The following is a 19,981-nucleotide window of genomic DNA, read 5'->3' on the forward strand; positions in this document are numbered from 1 at the left end:
CATTGGACATTCAGTACATATGAAATGAATGCATAGAAGTTGTGCTTTTCAGTAGTTGAATCATTTTGTCTCCTTGATGTAAGTTTTGAGTTTGATTTTTGGCAGCCAACATAATTGCTTTCTTTAAAGAGTGCCTTAATGATCCAAATGTGGCTACTCTGAATGGCATTACAGAACTGATATTGCATGGATGTTTCACTGGATATGATTATGTCACATTGTTCCTTTCCTAGCTGTTTGAAGTAGGACAGGTGACAAGTTAACTTGCCCTAAAGCAAAAAACACAGAACAGTGGCAATACTTCATAATGCTCTTAGCAGTCTGCTCACTACCAATTAGTCTGCTCACTACTAATTAGTGTACAGGCTTAAGCTAACATCAGAATTTGTTCACAGTTTGATGCTTTTTTTCAGCTGTAGGGCAGGAGTCTGTATTATAGTCATGAGAATTCATTATTACTAGCTCACCTGTAGATGACAGGACTATATTTCGGATCACTTTTATCAAATTAGTGTCAAGGTTCAAGCATTGGAAGGAAGCATATGTTACACTGTCATATGGTATTAATAGAAAGAAGCTTGGAGTTGGATGTAAGAGTACTGCATTTCACCACATCTGTTTAAAGGTATTGTAGTTGTTGATTTTTTGTGGATTACTGAAGAATTATCAGTAAATCTAAATAAAATATAGTTGACACCATGGCACTAAAAAAAAAGTACTTAGTAAGTGGCATTACAAACTTAGAATTTGATTGTAATTTTTTAATTTATGGACCTCTGTGGTGAATTGGTTGGTATTGATGACTGTAACGCACTCACGTGCCACCCAGGGTCTAGCATATAAGTTCAACTTCAGGTTATGGCAGTTGGTCCACAGTTAACCCAGCTGTTCATCCACCCAAAGTGTTCAATTGTCAAAATGGTTACCAAGCTCAGGGGGTGACTGTATTGATTGGATGGTAAAGGTATTCAGTGTATGTATGGACCATGGTGAAGTGCCTGAGAATTTGGTGGAATGCATGCATACTGCCATAGTACAAAAGCAACGGGGATAAAGGTGAATGTTTAAATTTCAGAGGAAAATTTATAGGAGGGCATTGACTGAGAGGGTGAAGACATGTACAGAATATGAGATTGGGGAAGAGCAGTCTGGTTTCAGAAGTGGTAGAGGATGTGTGGATCAGGTGTTTGGTTTGAAGACTGTGTATGAGATAAATACTTAGAAAAACAGATGGATTTATAAGTAGAATTTATGGATCTGTAGAAGGCATATGATAGGGTTGATAGAGATGCTTTGTGGAAGGTCTTAAGATTATATGGTGTCGGAGGTAAGTTGCTAGAAGCAGTGAAAAGTTTACCATGAATGTAAGGCATGTGTAGGAGTAGGAAGGGAGGGAGTAATTGGTTCCCAGAGAATGTCTGTCTGTGGCAGGGGTGTGATGTCTTCATGGTTGTTTAATTTGTTTATGGATGGGGTAGTTAGGGAGGTAAATGCAAGAGTTTTGGAGAGGGGCCAGTATGCAGTCTGTTGTGGATGAGAAGGCCTGGGAAGTGAGTCAGTTCGCTGATGATAAGCTCTAGTGGCTGATTTGAGTGAGAGACTGAAGAGGTTGGTGACTGAGTTTGGAAAAGTGTGTGAAAGGAGAAAGTTGAGAGTAAATGTGAATAAGAGCACGGTTATTAGGTTTAGTAGGGTTGAGGGACAAGTTAATTGGGATGTAAGTATGAATGGAGAGAAATTAGAGGAAGTGAAGTGTTTTAGATATCTGAGAATGGACTTAATGGTGAATGGAACCATGGAAGTGGAAGTGCTGGGAATGGACTGAATGGTGAATGGAACCATGGAAGTGGAAGGGAGCCACAGGGTGGAGAGGGGGTGAAGGTTCTGGGAGTGATGAAGAATGTGTGGAAGGAGAGAACATTATCTTGAAGAGCGAAAATGGGTATGTTTGAAGGAGTAGTATTTTTAACTATGTTGTATGGTTGCAGGGCATGGGCTACAGGTAGGGTTGTACAGAGGAGTGTGGATGAGTTGGAAATGAAGGTTTGAGGACAAAATGTGGTGAGAGGTGGTTTGATCTAGTAAGTAATGAAAGGGTAAGAGAGATGTGTGGAAATGAAAAGAGTGTGGTTGAGAGAGCAGAAGGTGTGTTGAAAAGGTTTGGCCATATGGAGAGAATGAATGAGGAATGATTGACAAAGAGGATATATGTGTCAGAGGTGGAGGGAAGAAGGAGAAGCAGGAGACCAAATTAGAGATGGAAGGATGGAGTGAAAAAGATTTTGAGTGATCAGGGCCTGAACATACAGGATTGAGAGGTGTGTAAGAAATAGAATGAATTGGAACAATGTGGTATACTGGGGTTGATGTGTTGTCAAAGGACTGAACCAGGGAATGTGAAATGATTGGGGTAAACTATGGAAAGGACTGTGGGGCCTAGATGTGGATAGGGAGCTGTGGTTTCAGTGCATTATGCATGACAACTAGAGACTGAGTGTGAACGAATGTGGCCTTTTTTTGTCTGTTTTCCTGGTGCTACCTCGCTGAAGCAGTGGGTAGCGATGCTGTTTCCTGTGGGGAGGGGTAGCGCCAGGAATGGATGGAGACAAGCAAGTATAAATATGTACATGTGTTTATATGTATATGTCTGTGTATGTTTATGTGCGTGTATGGGCATTTATGTATATATGTATTTATTTATTATACTTTGTCGTTGTCTCCCGCGTTAGCGAGGTAGCGCAAGGAAACAGACGAAAGAATGGCCCAACCCATCCACATACACATGTATATACATAAATGTCCACACACGCACATATACATACCTATACATTTCAATTGATGCATACATATGCATACACAGACATATACATATATACACATGTACATATTCATACATGCTGCCTTCATCCATTCCCGCTGCCACCCCGCCACACATGAAATGACAAACCCCTCCCCTGTGGGCATGCGAGGTAGCGCTAGGAAAAGACAACAAAGGATACATTCGTCCACACTCAGTCTCTAGCTGTCATGTGTAATGCACCGAAACCACAGCTCCCTTTCCACATCCAGGCCCTACAAAACTTTCCATGGTTTACCCCAGACACTTCACATGCCCTGGTTCAATCCATTGACAGTACATTGACCTTGGTATACCACATTGTTCCAATTCACTCTATTCCTTGATCAAGCTTGAACATACAGTTCAGGCCTGATCACTCAAAATCTTTTTCACTCCATCCTTCCATCTCCAATTTGGTCTCCCACTTCTCATCGTTCCCTCCACCTCTGACACATATATCCTCTTTGTCATTCTTTCCTCACTCATTCTCTCCATGTGATCAAATCATTTCAATACACCCTCTTCTGCTCTCTCCCCCACGCTCTTTATTACCACACATCTCTCTTACTCTTTCATTACTTACTCGATCAAACCACCTCACACCACATGTTGTCCTTAAACATCTCATTTCCAACACATCCACCCTCCTCTGCATAACCCTATCCATAGCCCATGCCTCGCAACCATATAATATTGTTGGGACCACTATTCCTTCAAACATACCCATTTTTGCTCTCTGAGATAATGTTCTGCCTTTCTCGCCTTCCACACATTCTTCAATGCTTCCAGAACCTTCGCTCCCTCTCCCAACCTGTGACTCACTTCCTCTTCCATGGTTCCATATTGGCCCATCCACTCATGTGCACGTATATATACAGAAACGCCCATACATGCATATATACATACATATACATATCAACAAGTGAGAATATTCCCTCTAAGGCTCAGTGCTCTGTTCTTAAGGCTACCTCGCAAATGTGGGAAATGACAGATATGTATGGATCAACATATACATACATATACATAGATATATACATATATACACCTGTACATATTCATACTTGCACTTGCCTTCATTCATTCCCATACACTCACACACACACACGCACACACACACACACACACACACACACACACACACACACACACACACACACACACACACACACATATATATACACATGTACATATTCATACTTGCTCGCCTTTATCCATTCCCAACGCCACCCTGCCCCACAGGAAACAGCATCGCCACCCCCTCTGTCTGTGAGGTAGTACCAGGAAACATACGAAGAAAGGCCATATTCTCTCGTATCCATTCTCCAGTTGTCATGTGTAATGCACCAAAACCACAGCTCCCTATGCATATCCATGTCCTACAGATCTTTCCATGGTTTATCCCAAATGCTTCACATTCCCTGGTTCAGTCCATTGACTGCACGTTGACCCCAATATACCACATCATTGTTCCACTTCACTCTATTCTATGCATGCCTTTCATCTTTCTGCGTGTTGATGCTCTGGTCCCTCAAAATCTTTTTCACTTTGTCCTTCCACCTCCAATTTGGTCTCCTGCTTCTCCTTGTTCCCTCCACTTCCGACACATATATCCACCTTGTCAATCTTTTCTCACTCATCCTCTCCATATATACAGACCATTTCATCACACCCTCCTGCTCTTTCAACCACACTTTTTATTACCCAACATCTCTCTTACCCTTTCATTACTTACTTGATCAAACCACTTCACATCACATATTGTTCTCAAACATTTCATTTCCAACACATCCACCCTATCTTATAGCTCATGCCGCATTACTATGTAATATTGTTAGAACTACTATTCCTCCTTCATACATGACCATTTTTGTTCTCTAAGATAATGTTCTCCTCTCAACACATTCTCCATTGCTCCCAGAACTTTCACCCCCTTCCTTACCGTTTGACACTTCCGCTTCCATGCTTCCAATTGCTGCCAAGTCCACTCCCAGATATCTAAAACACTTCCCTTCCTCCAATTTTTTCTGTTCAGACTTACATCCCAACAAACTTGTACCTCAACCCTGCTGAATCTAATTACCTTGTTTATATACACATTTTCTTCCAAGTTTCTCCTTTCACACACACACTTTCAAACTTATTTATTAGCTTCTGCAGTTTCTCACTCGAATTAGCCACCAATGCTGTATCATTGGCAAACAACAGATGACTCTTCACTTCCCAGGCCCTCTCATCCCCAACAGACTGCATACTTGCCCCTTTTTACCTCCCTAATCACTTCATCCATAAGCAAATTAAACACACCCTTGCCACTGACTGACCTTCACTGGGAACCAATCACACCCCTTTCATGCTACTAGTTTACACACTTTACACCTTTGATGAAAGCTTCTCACTGCTTCAGGGAGCTTACCTCTCACATCATGTATTCTTAATACTTTCCACAAAGCATCTCTATCAACCCTATTATATGTCTTCTCCAGATCCACAAATGCTGCATCCTAATCCATCTTTTTTTCTAAGTATTTCTCACACATTCTTCAAAGCAAACACCTGATCCACACATCCTCTACCACTTCTAAAACCACACTGCTCCTCCCCAATCAGATGCTCTGTACATGCCTTCACCCTCTCAATCAATACCCTCCCATAGAATTTTCTGGGTATACTTAACAAACTTATGCCTCTGTGATTTGAACTCTAACCTTTATCCCCTTTGCCTTTATATAGTGGCACTATACATGCATTCCTCCAATCCTCAGGCACTGCACTATGATCCATACATATATTGAATATCCTTACCAACCAATCAACAACATAGTCATCTCCTTTCTTGATAAATTTCACTGCAATACCATGCACTCCCCCAGTCTTGCCGGGTTTCATCTTTTGCAAGGCTTTCACCACCTCTTCTCTTTTCACTAAACCACTCTCCTTGACTTTCTCACTTCACTTACTATCCTGATCTAAACACCGTACGTCTGCCACTTTATCATTAAATATGCTTAACAATACTTCAAAATACTTACTCCATCACCTCCTCACTCCATCACTACCTGTTATCACTTCCCCTTTTTTTTCATTCACCAATGTCCCCTTTTATTCTCTTGTCTTTTGCACATTATTTCCCTCCTTCCAAAATATTATTTTATTCTCCTTAGAGTTTAATTATAGTTTCTCACCCCAACTCTCATTTGCCCTCATTTTCAGCCCCAGCACCGTTCTCTTGACTTTGTCTTGCTTTCTCTTATACATGTCCCAAACAATTGCATGCCTTCCTTGTAAGTACTCCCCAAACGCCTCTTTTCTCTTTCACTAACTACTTTACTTCTTCATCCCACCCCTCACTATCTTTTTTGATCTGCTGACCTCCCACCTTTCACATGCCACATACATCTCTTGCACATGCTGCCATCACTGCTTGCCTAAAAACCTCCCAATCCTCACACACTCTCCTCACATCCTTTGCTCTCACCTTTTGCCATTCTACACTTAATCTTTCATGGTGTTTCTTCACACAAGGATTCTTTCCAAGCTCACCTAATCTCACCACTCCTTTCTTCCCGACATTGCCTCCTCTTTTTTGAAAACCTCAACAGATCTTCACCATAGCTTCTGCAAGTATTTTTTTTCTTTTTTTTATTATACTTTGTCACTGTCTCCCGCGTTTGCGAGGTAGCGCAAGGAAACAGACGAAAGAAATGGCCCAAACCCCCCCATACACATGTATATACATACGTCCACACACGCAAATATACATACCTACACAGCTTTCCATGGTTTACCCCAGACGCTTCACATGCCTTGATTCAATCCACTGACAGCACGTCAACCCCGGTATACCACATCGCTCCAATTCACTCTATTCCTTGCCCTCCTTTCACCCTCCTGCATGTTCAGGCCCCGATCACACAAAATCTTTTTCACTCCATCTTTCCACCTCCAATTTGGTCTCCCTCTTCTCCTCGTTCCCTCCACCTCCGACACATATATCCTCTTGGTCAATCTTTCCTCACTCATTCTCTCCATGTGCCCAAACCACTTCAAAACACCCTCTTCTGCTCTCTCAACCACGCTCTTTTTATTTCCACACATCTCTCTTACCCTTACGTTACTCACTCGATCAAACCACCTCACACCACACATTGTCCTCAAACATCTCATTTCCAGCACATCCATCCTCCTGCGCACAACTCTATCCATAGCCCACGCCTCGCAACCATACAACATTGTTGGAACCACTATTCCTTCAAACATACCCATTTTTGCTTTCCGAGATAATGTTCTTGACTTCCACACATTCTTCAAGGCCCCCAGAATTTTCGCCCCCTCCCCCACCCTATGATCCACTTCCGCTTCCATGGTTCCATCCGCTGCCAGATCCACTCCCAGATATCTAAAACACTTCACTTCCTCCAGTTTTTCTCCATTCAAACTCACCTCCCAATTGACTTGACCCTCAACCCTACTGTACCTAATAACCTTGCTCTTATTCACATTTACTCTTAACTTTCTTCTTCCACACACTTTACCAAACTCAGTCACCAGCTTCTGCAGTTTCTCACATGAATCAGCCACCAGCGCTGTATCATCAGCGAACAACAACTGACTCACTTCCCAAGCTCTCTCATCCCCAACAGACTTCATACTTGCCCCTCTTTCCAAAACTCTTGCATTTACCTCCCTAACAACCCCATCCATAAACAAATTAAACAACCATGGAGACATCACACACCCCTGCCGCAAACCTACATTCACTGAGAACCAATCACTTTCCTCTCTTCCTACACGTACACATGCCTTACATCCTCGATAAAAACTCTTCACTGCTTCTAACAACTTTCCTCCCACACCATATATTCTTAATACCTTCCACAGAGCATCTCTATCAACTCTATCATATGCCTTCTCCAGATCCATAAATGCTACATACAAATCCATTTGCTTTTCTAAGTATTTCTCACATACATTCTTCAAAGCAAACACCTGATCCACACATCCTCTACCACCTCTGAAACCACACTGCTCTTCCCCAATCTGATGCTCTGTACATGCCTTCACCCTCTCAATCAATACCCTCCCATATAATTTACCAGGAATACTCAACAAACTTATACCTCTGTAATTTGAGCACTCACTCTTATCCCCTTTGCCTTTGTACAATGGCACTATGCACGCATTCCGCCAATCCTCAGGCACCTCACCATGAGTCATACATACATTAAATAACCTTACCAACCAGTCAACCAGTGGGGTTAATGATGAACAGACATGATTGGATTATGCAGTAGTTGATAGACATGCTAATGTGAGACTTTGGATGTAAATGTGGTTAAAGAGGCAGTTGTTGGGATGTCTGATCCCTTCTTGGTGGAGGCAAGGGTGAAAGTTTTAGAGGCTTTAGGAATCCTAGAGAGGAAGTGGTAGGGATGATTAGAAGGTGGTGAAAGTGAATGATCCTGGAAGAGAAGCTTTAACATGGGAATGCTTAGAGAGAATGGATGAAGTTGAGGCTAAACAAAACTCTGGGAGTGGTGAGGAATGTGAGATATTTAGGGAAGAAATGATTACATGTGTGAAAGAAGTGTATTGCATGCAGAGAGTGTAATGTGGGCATGTGAGAAAGGTACAGAGTGGTGGGATAAGGAAGTTAAGATGTTCAGTAGAGGAAGGAAAGGTTAAATGTATTTTACATGCAGGGAAGGAGTGCCATTGATTGGGAGATGTACATGAGGGAGTGGCAGGAGGTCAAGAACAAGGTGCAGGGGCTGAAAATGAGAGTTGGGGTGAAAGAGTATTGGCAAACATAAGAGAGAACAACAGGATATTTTTGAAGGAGTTGAACAGTGTTAGGAGCATCATTGAAAGGAGCAGATGGGGAACTGGTAAAAGGGAAAGAGGTGATGAGGAGATGGAGATGTGTTAGATGCTGGGGTGGTGGATTTAGGGAGTCTATGATATGCAGAATGAGAGAGTTATGGCAAGGGATTGGTGAAGAGAGAAGAGGTGGTGAATGCCTTGTACAATTTGAAGTGTGGCAAAGTGGCTGTAGGGGAAGGAATTGCTGTTTATTAGGTGATTAGGATTTTCAAAGTATTTATGACAATTATAGGAGCTTGAGGATTGGAGGAATGCATGTTTAGTCCTATTGTATAGAGGCAAGAGAATGATCGAATTATAGAAGTATAAGTTTATTGATCATACATGGTAAGTTGTAGGGGAGAGTAATGACTGAGAAGGTAATGACAAGTTTGAAAGGAAACAGGGTGAGAGTATAGATTTTGCAAAGCCCTCTGTAAGGAGAGATGAAAGTTTGCTAAACTGTTAATGATATAGGGGGAGAAAGACTGAAAGAGGTGACAGAATTTAAGCATTTGGGAGCTATCTTGGGTAAGTTTGGTGATATGGAAGGAGAGATAAGGGAAAGAGCAGTACAGGGTAGAAGAGTCAGTAAGTCCCTTACGTGAATAATGAAGGGTAGAAGTGTAAGTGTGGAAGATAAGAAAGGATTAAGGGACAGCATATTCCCTCCATCCCTGATCTGTGCAGCTAAGACATGGATGTGGGCTGTCACAGAAGTCAAGAACCCAGCATGTGGAAATGAGCTATTTGAAAGGAGCATGTAGTAAGATGAGATGGAATGAAGAGAGAAATGGGGAGGTTTATGAGAGATGTAGTATGGCAGGGAATAGAGTGGTAGAGTGGTGAAACAAAATACTTTGTAGTAGTTTGGGAGTGTGGAAAGAATTCAAAATGGGGAGTTAAGTTAGAGCGTGTATGACAGTACAACTAAAGGGGTTGGCGTGAGAGAATACCTCCTGTGATATGGGGAAATAGAGTGGAAGAGTATTGATGGGAGAGAATTGGTGGAATAGTGTATGCAGTGTGGATAGGTGGAGATTCTTTTGCCATCGCCACCCTCTTGATGGGAGTTCATGGAGGGAATCATCATTTATATAGATAGGTTGATGATTATGTCAGGTAGTGTGCCCTTGATGGGAGTTCATGGAGGGAATCATCATTGATATAGATAGGTTGATGATTATGTCAGGTAGTGTAAGTTTTCCCAAACTGCAAGTTCCCCAATTATTTTGAATGTTTTTAGCAAATGAATGTTAGTACTGAAATGTGTTCTCAAGCAATGAGGTTTTATTAGTTAACTTTTTTCTATTCTAGTTCTAGAATGCAGTCACATGAAGTTAGTGCAGATGAAGAAAACGTGCAGTCTTCAGGTAAGGCACAGAAGATTGCTTACAGTATAATGGCTTGTTTATAATACATATGTTTTTTATTTTATTATTATTATTATTATTATTATTATTATTATTATTTATTTATTTGTTATTTATTTTGCTTTGTCGCTGTCTCCCGCGTTTGCGAGGTAGCGCAAGGAAACAGACGAAAGAAATGGCCCAACCCACCCCCATACACATGTATATACATACGCGTCCACACACGCAAATATACATACCTATACATCTCAATGGACACATGTATATACACACACAGACACATACATATATACCCATGCACACAATTCACACTGCCTTTATTCCTTCAAATCGCCACCTCGCCACACATGGAATACCATCCCCCTCCCCCCTCATGTGTGCGAGGTAGCGCTAGGAAAAGACAACAAAGGCCCCATTCGTTCACACTCAGTCTCCAGCTGTCATGCAATAATGACCGAAACCACAGCTCCCATTCCACATCCAGGCCCCACACAACTTTCCATGGCTTACCCCAGACGCTTCACATGCCCTGATTCAATCCACTGACAGCACATCAACCCCGGTATACCACATCGATCCAATTCACTCTATTCCTTGCCCGCCTTTCACCCTCCTGCATGTTCAGGCCCCGATCACTCAAAATCTTTTTCACTCCATCTTTCCACCTCCAATTTGGTCTCCCACTTCTCCTCGTTCCCTCCACCTCCGACACATATATCCTCTTGGTCAATCTTTCCTCACTCATTCTCTCCATGTGCCCAAACCATTTCAAAACACCCTCTTCTGCTCTCTCTACCACACGCTTTTTATTTCCACACATCTCTCTTACCCTTACATTACTTTCTCGATCAAACCACTTCACACCATTATTATTATTATTATTATTATTATTATTATTATTAGTGGTAGAGGATGTGTGGATCAGGTGTTTGCTTTGAAGAATGTATGTGAGAAATACTTAGAAAAGCAAATGGATTTGTTTGTAGCATTTATGGATCTGGAGAAGGCATATGATAGAGTTGATAGAGATGCTCTGTGGAAGGTATTAAGAATATATGGTGTGGGAGGCAAGTTGTTAGAAGCAGTGAAAAGTTTTTATCGAGGATGTAAGGCATGTGTACGTGTAGGAAGAGAGGAAAGTGATTGGTTCTCAGTGAATGTAGGTTTGCGGCAGGGGTGTGTGATGTCTCCATGGTTGTTTAATTTGTTTATGGATGGGGTTGTAAGGGAGGTAAATGCAAGAGTCCTGGAAAGAGGGGCAAGTATGAAGTCTGTTGGGGATGAGAGAGCTTGGGAAGTGAGTCAGTTGTTGTTCGCTGATGATACAGCGCTGGTGGCTGATTCATGTGAGAAACTGCAGAAGCTGGTGACTGAGTTTGGTAAAGTGTGTGGAAGAAGAAAGTTGAGAGTAAATGTGAATAAGAGCAAGGTTATTAGGTACAGTAGGGGTGAGGGTCAAGTCAATTGGGAGGTGAATTTGAATGGAGAAAAACTGGAGGAAGTGAAGTGTTTTAGATATCTGGGAGTGGATCTGTCAGCGGATGGAACCATGGAAGCGGAAGTGGATCATAGGGTGGGGGAGGGGGCGAAAATTTTGGGAGCCTTGAAAAATGTGTGGAAGTCGAGAACATTATCTCGGAAAGCAAAAATGGGTATGTTTGAGGGAATAGTGGTTCCAACAATGTTGTATGGTTGCGAGGCGTGGGCTATGGATAGAGATGTGCGCAGGAGGATGGATGTGCTGGAAATGAGATGTTTGAGGACAATGTGTGGTGTGAGGTGGTTTGATCGAGTAAGTAACGTAAGGGTAAGAGAGATGTGTGGAAATAAAAAGAGCGTGGTTGAGAGAGCAGAAGAGGGTGTTTTGAAATGGTTTGGGCACATGGAGAGAATGAGTGAGGAGAGATTGACCAAGAGGATATATGTGTCGGAGGTGGAGGGAACGAGGAGAAGAGGGAGACCAAATTGGAGGTGGAAAGATGGAGTGAAAAAGATTTTGTGTGATCGGGGCCTGAACATGCTGGAGGGTGAAAGGAGGGCAAGAAATAGAGTGAATTGGAGTCATGTGGTATACAGGGGTTGACGTGCTGTCAGTGGATTGAAGCAAGGCATGTGAAGCGTCTGGGGTAAACCATGGAAGGCTGTGTAGGTATGTATATTTGCGTGTGTGGACGTGTGTATGTACATGTGTATGGGGGGGGGGGTTGGGCCATTTCTTTCGTCTGTTTCCTTTGCGCTACCTCGCAGACGCGGGAGACAGCGACAAAGTATAAAAAAAAAAAAAAAAAAAAAAAAAAAAAAAAAAAAAAGTATTATTATTATTTCATTTATATTTAATGTGCTTTGTCGCTGTCTCCTGCGTTAGCGAGGTAGCGCAAGGAAACAGACGAAAGAATGGCCCAACCCACCCACATACACATGTATATACATGCACATCCTCACACGCACATATACAGACCTATATATCTCAATGTATACATATATATATACACACACAGACATATACATATATATACACATGTACATAATTCATACTGTCTGCCCTTATTCATTCCCGTCACCACCCAGCCACACGATATAACAACCCTTCCCCCTGCATGTGTGCGAGGTAGCGCTAGGAAAAGACAACAAAGGCCACATTCGTTCACACTCAGTCTCTAGCTGTCATGTATAAAGCACCGAAACCACAGCTCCCTTTCCACATGCTGGATCCACAGAACTTTCCATGGTTTACTCCAGATGCTTCACATGCCCTGGTTCAATCCATTGACAGCACGTCGACCCCGTTATACTGCATCGTTCCAATTCACTCAATTCCTTGCACGCCTTTCACCCTCCTGCATGTCCAGGCCCCGATCACTCAAAATTTTTTCATTCCATCTTTCCACCTCCAATTTGGTCTCCCACTTCTCGTTCCCTCCACCTTTGACACATATGTCCTCTTTGTCAATCTTTCCCCAATCATTCTCTCATGTGACCAAACCATTTCAAAACACCCTTTTCTGCTCTCTCAAGCACACTCTTTTTATTACCACACATCTCCTTTACCCTTTCATTAATTACTCGATCATACCACCTCACACCACATATTGTACTCACACATCTTATTTCCAGCACATCCACCCACCTCCACACAACTTTATCTATAACCCACGCCTCGCAGCCATATAACATTGTTGGAACCACTATTCCTTCAAACATACCCATTTTTGATAATGTTCTCGACTTCCACAAATTCTTCATCGTTCACAGAACTTTTGCCCCCTCCCCCACCCTATGATTCACTTCTGCTTCCATGGTTCCATTCGTTGCCAAATCCACTCCCAGATATCTAAAACACTTCACTTCCTCCAGTTTTTCTGCATTCAAACTTACCTCCTGATTGACTTGTCCCTCAACCCTACTGTACCTAATAACCTTGCTCTTATTCACATTTACTCTCATCTTTCTTCTATCACACACTTTATCAAACTCAGTCACCAGCTTCTGCAGTTTCTCACCCGAATCAGCCACCAGCAATACCCTCCCATATAATTTCCCAGGAATACTCAACAAACTTATACCTCTGTAATTTGAGCACTCACTTTTATCCCCTTTGCCCTTGTACAATGGCACTATGCAAGCATTCCGCCAGTCCTCAGGCACCTCACCCTGAGTCATACATACATTTAATAACCTTACTAACCAGTCAACAGTACAGTCACCCCCTTTTTTAATAAATTCCTCTGTAATACCATCCTAACCCACTGCCTTGCCAGCTTTCATCTTCCACAAAGCTTTTACTACCTCTTCTCTGTTTACCAAATCATTCTCCGTAACCCTCTCAATTTGCACACCACCTCGACCAAAACACCCTATATCTGCCACTCTATCATCAAACACATTTAACAAAGCTTCAAAATACTCACTCCATCTCCTTCTCACATCACTACTACTTGTTATCACCTTCCCGCTAGCCCCCTTCACTGATGTTCCCATTTGTTCCCTTGTCTTACACACTTTATTACCTCCTTCCAAAACATCTTTTTATTCTCCCTAAAATTTAATGATACTCTCTCACCCCAGCTCTCATTTGCCCTCTTTTACCTCTTGCACCTTTATCTTGACCTCCTGCCTCTTTCTTTCATACATCTCCCAGTCTTTTGCATTATTTCCCTGCAAAAATTGTCCAAATACCTCTCTCTTTTCTTTCACTAATAATCTTACTTCTTCATCCCACCACTCTCTACCCTTTCTAATCTGCCCACCTCCCACTCCTCTCATGCCACAAGCATCTTTTGCACAAGCCATCACTGCTTCCCTAAATACATCCCATTCCTCCTCCACTCCCCTTACATCCTTTACTCTCACCTTTTTCCATTCTGTACTCAGTCTCTCCTGGTACTTCCCCACACAAGTCTCCTTCCCAAGCTCACTTACTTTCACCACTCTCTTCACCCCAACATTCTCTCTTCTTTTCTGAAAACCTCTAGATATCTTCACCTTGGTCTCCACAAGATAATGATCAGACATCCCTCCAGTTGCACCTCTCAGCACAATACCATCCAAAAGCCACTCTTTTGTGTGCCTATCATTTAACATGTAATCCAATAACGCTCTCTGGCCATCTCTCCTACTTACATACATATACTTATGTATATCTCTCTTTTTAAACCAGGTATTCCCCATCACCAGTCCTTTTTCAGCACATAAATCTACAAGTTCTTCACCATTTCCATTTACAGCACTGAACACCTCATGTACACCAATTATTCCCTCAACTGCCACATTACTCACCTTTGCATTCAAATCACCCATCACTATAACCCGGTCTCGTGCATCAAATCTACTAACACACTCACCCAGCTGCTCCCAAAACACTTGCCTTTCATGATCTTTCTTCTCATGCCCAGGTACATATGCACCAATAATCACCCATCTGTCTCCATCCACTATCAGTTTTACCCATATCAATCTAGACTTTACTTTCTTACACTCTATCACATACTCCCACCACTCCTGTTTCAGGAGTAGTGCCACTCCTTCCCTTGCTCTTGTTCTCTCACCAACCCTTGACTTTACCCCCAAGACATTCCCAAACCACTCTTCCCCTTTACCCTTGAGCTTCGTTTCACTCAGAGCCAAAACATCCAGGTTCCTTTCCTCAAAGATACTACCTATCTCTCCTTTTTTCTCATCTTGGTTACATCCACACACAGTTAGACACCCCAATATATATATATATATACATACATATATATATATATATATATATATATATATATATATATATATATATATATATATATATATTATATTTTTTTTTTTTATTATACTTTGTCGCTGTCTCCCGCGTTTGCGAGGTAGCGCAAGGAAACAGACGAAAGAAATGGCCCCCCCCCCCCATACACATGTATATACATACGTCCACACACGCAAATATACATACCTACACAGCTTTCCATGGTTTACCCCAGACGCTTCACATGCCTTGATTCAATCCACTGACAGCACGTCAACCCCGGTATACCACATCGCTCCAATTCACTCTATTCCTTGCCCTCCTTTCACCCTCCTGCATGTTCAGGCCCCGATCACACAAAATCTTTTTCACTCCATCTTTCCACCTCCAATTTGGTCTCCCTGTTCTCCTTGTTCCCTCCACCTCCGACACATATATCCTCTTGGTCAATCTTTCCTCACTCATCCTCTCCATGTGCCCAAACCACTTCAAAACACCCTCTTCTGCTCTCTCAACCACGCTCTTTTTATTTCCACACATCTCTCTTACCCTTACGTTACTCACTCGATCAAACCACCTCACACCACACATTGTCCTCAAACATCTCATTTCCAGCACATCCATCCTCCTGCGCACAACTCTATCCATAGCCCACGCCTCGCAACCATACAACATTGTTGGAACCACTATTCCTTCAAACATACCCATTTTTGCTTTCCGAGATAATGTTCTCGACTTCCACACATTCTTCAAGGCCCCCAGAATTTTCGCCCCCTCCCCCACCCTATGATCCACTTCCGCTTCCATGGTTCCATCCGCTGCCAGATCCACTCCCAGATATCTAAAACACTTCACTTCCTCCAGTTTTTCTCCATTCAAACTCACCTCCCAATTGACTTGACCCTCAACCCTACTGTACCTAATAACCTTGCTCTTATTCACATTTACTCTTAACTTTCTTCTTCCACACACTTTACCAAACTCAGTCACCAGTTTCTGCAGTTTCTCACATGAATCAGCCACCAGCGCTGTATCATCAGCGAACAACAACTGACTCACTTCCCAAGCTCTCTCATCCCCAACAGACTTCATACTTGCCCCTCTTTCCAAAACTCTTGCATTTACCTCCCTAACAACCCCATCCATAAACAAATTAAACAACCATGGAGACATCACACACCCCTGCCGCAAACCTACATTCACTGAGAACCAATCACTTTCCTCTCTTCCTACACGTACACATGCCTTACATCCTCGATAAAAACTTTTCACTGCTTCTAACAACTTGCCTCCCACACCATATATTCTTAATACCTTCCACAGAGCATCTCTATCACCTCTATCATATGCCTTCTCCAGATCCATAAATGCTACATACAAATCCATTTGCTTTTCTAAGTATTTATCACATACATTCTTCAAAGCAAACACCTGATCCACACATCCTCTACCACTTCTGAAACCACACTGCTCTTCCCCAATCTGATGCTCTGTACATGCCTTCACCCTCTCAATCAATACCCTCCCATATAATTTGCCAGGAATACTCAACAAACTTATACCTCTGTAATTTGAGCACTCACTCTTATCCCCTTTGCCTTTGTACAATGGCACTATGCACGCATTCCGCCAATCCTCAGGCACCTCACCATGAGTCATACATACATTAAATAACCTTACCAACCAGTCAACAATACAGTCACCCCCTTTTTTAATAAATTCCACTGCAATACCATCCAAACCTGCTGCCTTGCCGGCTTTCATCTTCCGCAAAGCTTTTACTACCTCTTCTCTGTTTACCAAATCATTTTCCCTAAATATATATATATTTTTTTTTTTGCTTTGTCGCTGTCTCCTGCGTTTGCGAGGTAGCGCAAGGAAACAGACGAAAGAAATGGCCCAACCCACCCCCATACACATTTATATACATACACGTCCACACACGCTTTCCATGGTTCACCCCAGATGCTTCACATGCCCTGACTCAATCCACTGACAGCACGTCAACCCTGGTATACCACATCAATCCAATTCACTCTATTCCTTGCCCTCCTTTCACCCTCCTGTATGTTCAGGCCCCGATCACACAAAATCTTTTTCACTCCATCTTTCCACTTCCAATTTGGTCTCCCACTTCTCCTCGTTCCCTCCACCTCCGACACATATATCCTCTTTGTCAATCTTTCCTCACTCATTCTCTCCATGTGCCCAAACCATTTCAAAACACCCTCTTCTTTTATTTTGCTTTGTCGCTGTCTCCCGCGCTTGCGAGGTAGCGCAAGGAAACAGACGAAAGAAATGACCCAACCCACCCCCATACACACGTACACACACACAGGTCCACACACGCAAATATACACACCTATACATCTCAATGTACACATATATATACACACACAGACACATACATATATACCCATGCGCACAATTCACACTGTCTGCCTTTATTCATTCCCATCGCCACCTCGCCACACATGGAATACCATCCCCCTCCCCCCTCATGTGTGCGAGGTAGGGCTAGGAAAAGACAACAAAGGCCCCATTCGTTCAATCTCAGTCTCTAGCTGTCATGCAATAATGCCCGAAACCATAGCTCCCTTTCCACATCCAGGCCCCACACAACTTTCCATGGTTTACCCCAGACGCTTCACATGCCCAGATTCAATCCACTGACGGCACTTCAACCCCGGTATACCACATCGATCCAATTCATTCTATTCCTTGCCCGCCTTTCACCCTCCTGCATGTTCAGGCCCCAATCACTCAAAATCTTTTTCACTCCATCTTTCCACCTTCAATTTGGTCTCCCACTTCTCCTTGTTCCCTCCACCTCCGACACATATATCCTCTTGGTCAATCTTTCCTCACTCATTCTCTCCATGTGCCCAAACCATTTCAAAACACCCTCTTCTGCTCTCTCAACCACATGCTTTTTATTTCCACACATCTCTCTTACCCTTACATTACTTACTCGATCAAACCACCTCACACCACACATTGTCCTCATACATCTCATTTCCAGCACATCCACCCTCCTGCGCACAACTCTATCCATAGCCCACGCTTCGCAACCATACAACATTGTTCGCACCACTATTCCTTCAAACATACCCATTTTTGCTTTCCGAGATAATGTTTTCGACTTCCACACATTCTTCAAGGCTCCCAGGATTTTCGCCCCCTCCCCCACCCTATGATTCACTTCCGCTTCCGTGGTTCCATCCGCTGCCAGATCCACTCCCAGATATCTAAAACACTTTACTTCCTCCAGTTTTTCTCCATTCAAACTTACCTCCCAATTGACTTGACCCTCAACCCTACTGTACCTAATAACCTTGCTCTTATTCACATTTACTCTTAACTTTCTTCTTTCACACACTTTACCAAACTCAGTCACCAGCTTCTGCAGTTTCTCACATGAATCATCCACCAGCGCTGTATCATCAGCGAACAACAACTGACTCACTCCCCAAGCTCTCTCATCCACAACAGACTTAATACTTGCCCCTCTTTCCAAAACTCTTGCATTCACCTCCCTAACAACCCCATCCATAAACAAATTAAACAACCATGGAGACATCACACACCCCTGCCGCAAACCTACATTCACTGAGAACCAATCACTTTCCTCTCTTCCTACACGTACACATGCTTTACATCCTCAATAAAAACTTTTCACTGCTTCTAACAACTTGCCTCCCACACCATATATTCTTAATACCTTCCACAGAGCATCTCTATCAACTCTATCATATGCCTTCTCCAGATCCATAAATGCTACATACAAATCCATTTGCTTTTCTTAGTATTTCTCACATACATTCTTCAAAGCAAACACCTGATCCACACATCCTCTACCACTTCTGAAACCACACTGCTCTTCCCGAATCTGATGCTCTGTACATGCCTTCACCCTCTCAATATATATATATATATATATATATATATATATATATATATATATATTTTTTTTTTTTTCTTTTTTTTATACTTTGTCGCTGTCTCCCGCGTTTGCGAGGTAGCGCAAGGAAACAGATGAAAGAAATGGCCCAACCCCCCCCATACACATGTATATACATACGTCCACACACGCAAATATACATACCGACACAGCTTTCTATGGTTTACCCCAGACGCTTCACATGCCTTGATTCAATCCACTGACAGCACGTCAACCCCGGTATACCACATCGCTCCAAATCACTCTATTCCTTGCCCTCCTTTCACCCTCCTGCATGTTCAGGCCCCGATCACACAAAATCTTTTTCACTCCATCTTTCCACCTCCAATTTGGTCTCCCTCTTCTCCTTGCTCCCTCCACCTCCGACACATATATCCTCTTGGTCTATCTTTCCTCACTCATCCTCTCCATGTGCCCAAACCACTTCAAAACACCCTCCTCTGCTCTCTCAACCACGCTCTTTTTATTTCCACACATCTCTCTTACCCTTACGTTACTCACTCGATCAAACCACCTCACACCACACATTGTCCTCAAACATCTCATTTCCAGCACATCCATCCTCCTGCGCACAACTCTATCCATAGCCCACGCCTCGCAACCATACAACATTGTTGGAACCACTATTCCTTCAAACATACCCATTTTTGCTTTCCGAGATAATGTTCTCGACTTCCACACATTCTTCAAGGCCCCCAGAATTTTCGCCCCCTCCCCCACCCTATGAT

General features: G+C 42.8%; 1 protein-coding gene across 1 annotated transcript in view; it reads left to right on the forward strand.

Annotated features, from left to right (window-relative positions):
* Window positions 1–19,981, forward strand: part of LOC139749312 (uncharacterized) — a 276,562-nt gene that overhangs the window by 40,124 nt on the left and 216,457 nt on the right. Inside the window, exon 7 of the mRNA XM_071663037.1 lies at window positions 10,016–10,071. Within this exon, the coding sequence (XP_071519138.1) occupies window positions 10,016–10,071 (56 nt within the window). The remainder of the gene's footprint in view (window positions 1–10,015; window positions 10,072–19,981) is intronic.

Source organism: Panulirus ornatus, chromosome 7 (assembly GCF_036320965.1).
Source record: "Panulirus ornatus isolate Po-2019 chromosome 7, ASM3632096v1, whole genome shotgun sequence".
In the NCBI taxonomy this organism is placed as follows: domain Eukaryota; kingdom Metazoa; phylum Arthropoda; class Malacostraca; order Decapoda; family Palinuridae; genus Panulirus; species Panulirus ornatus.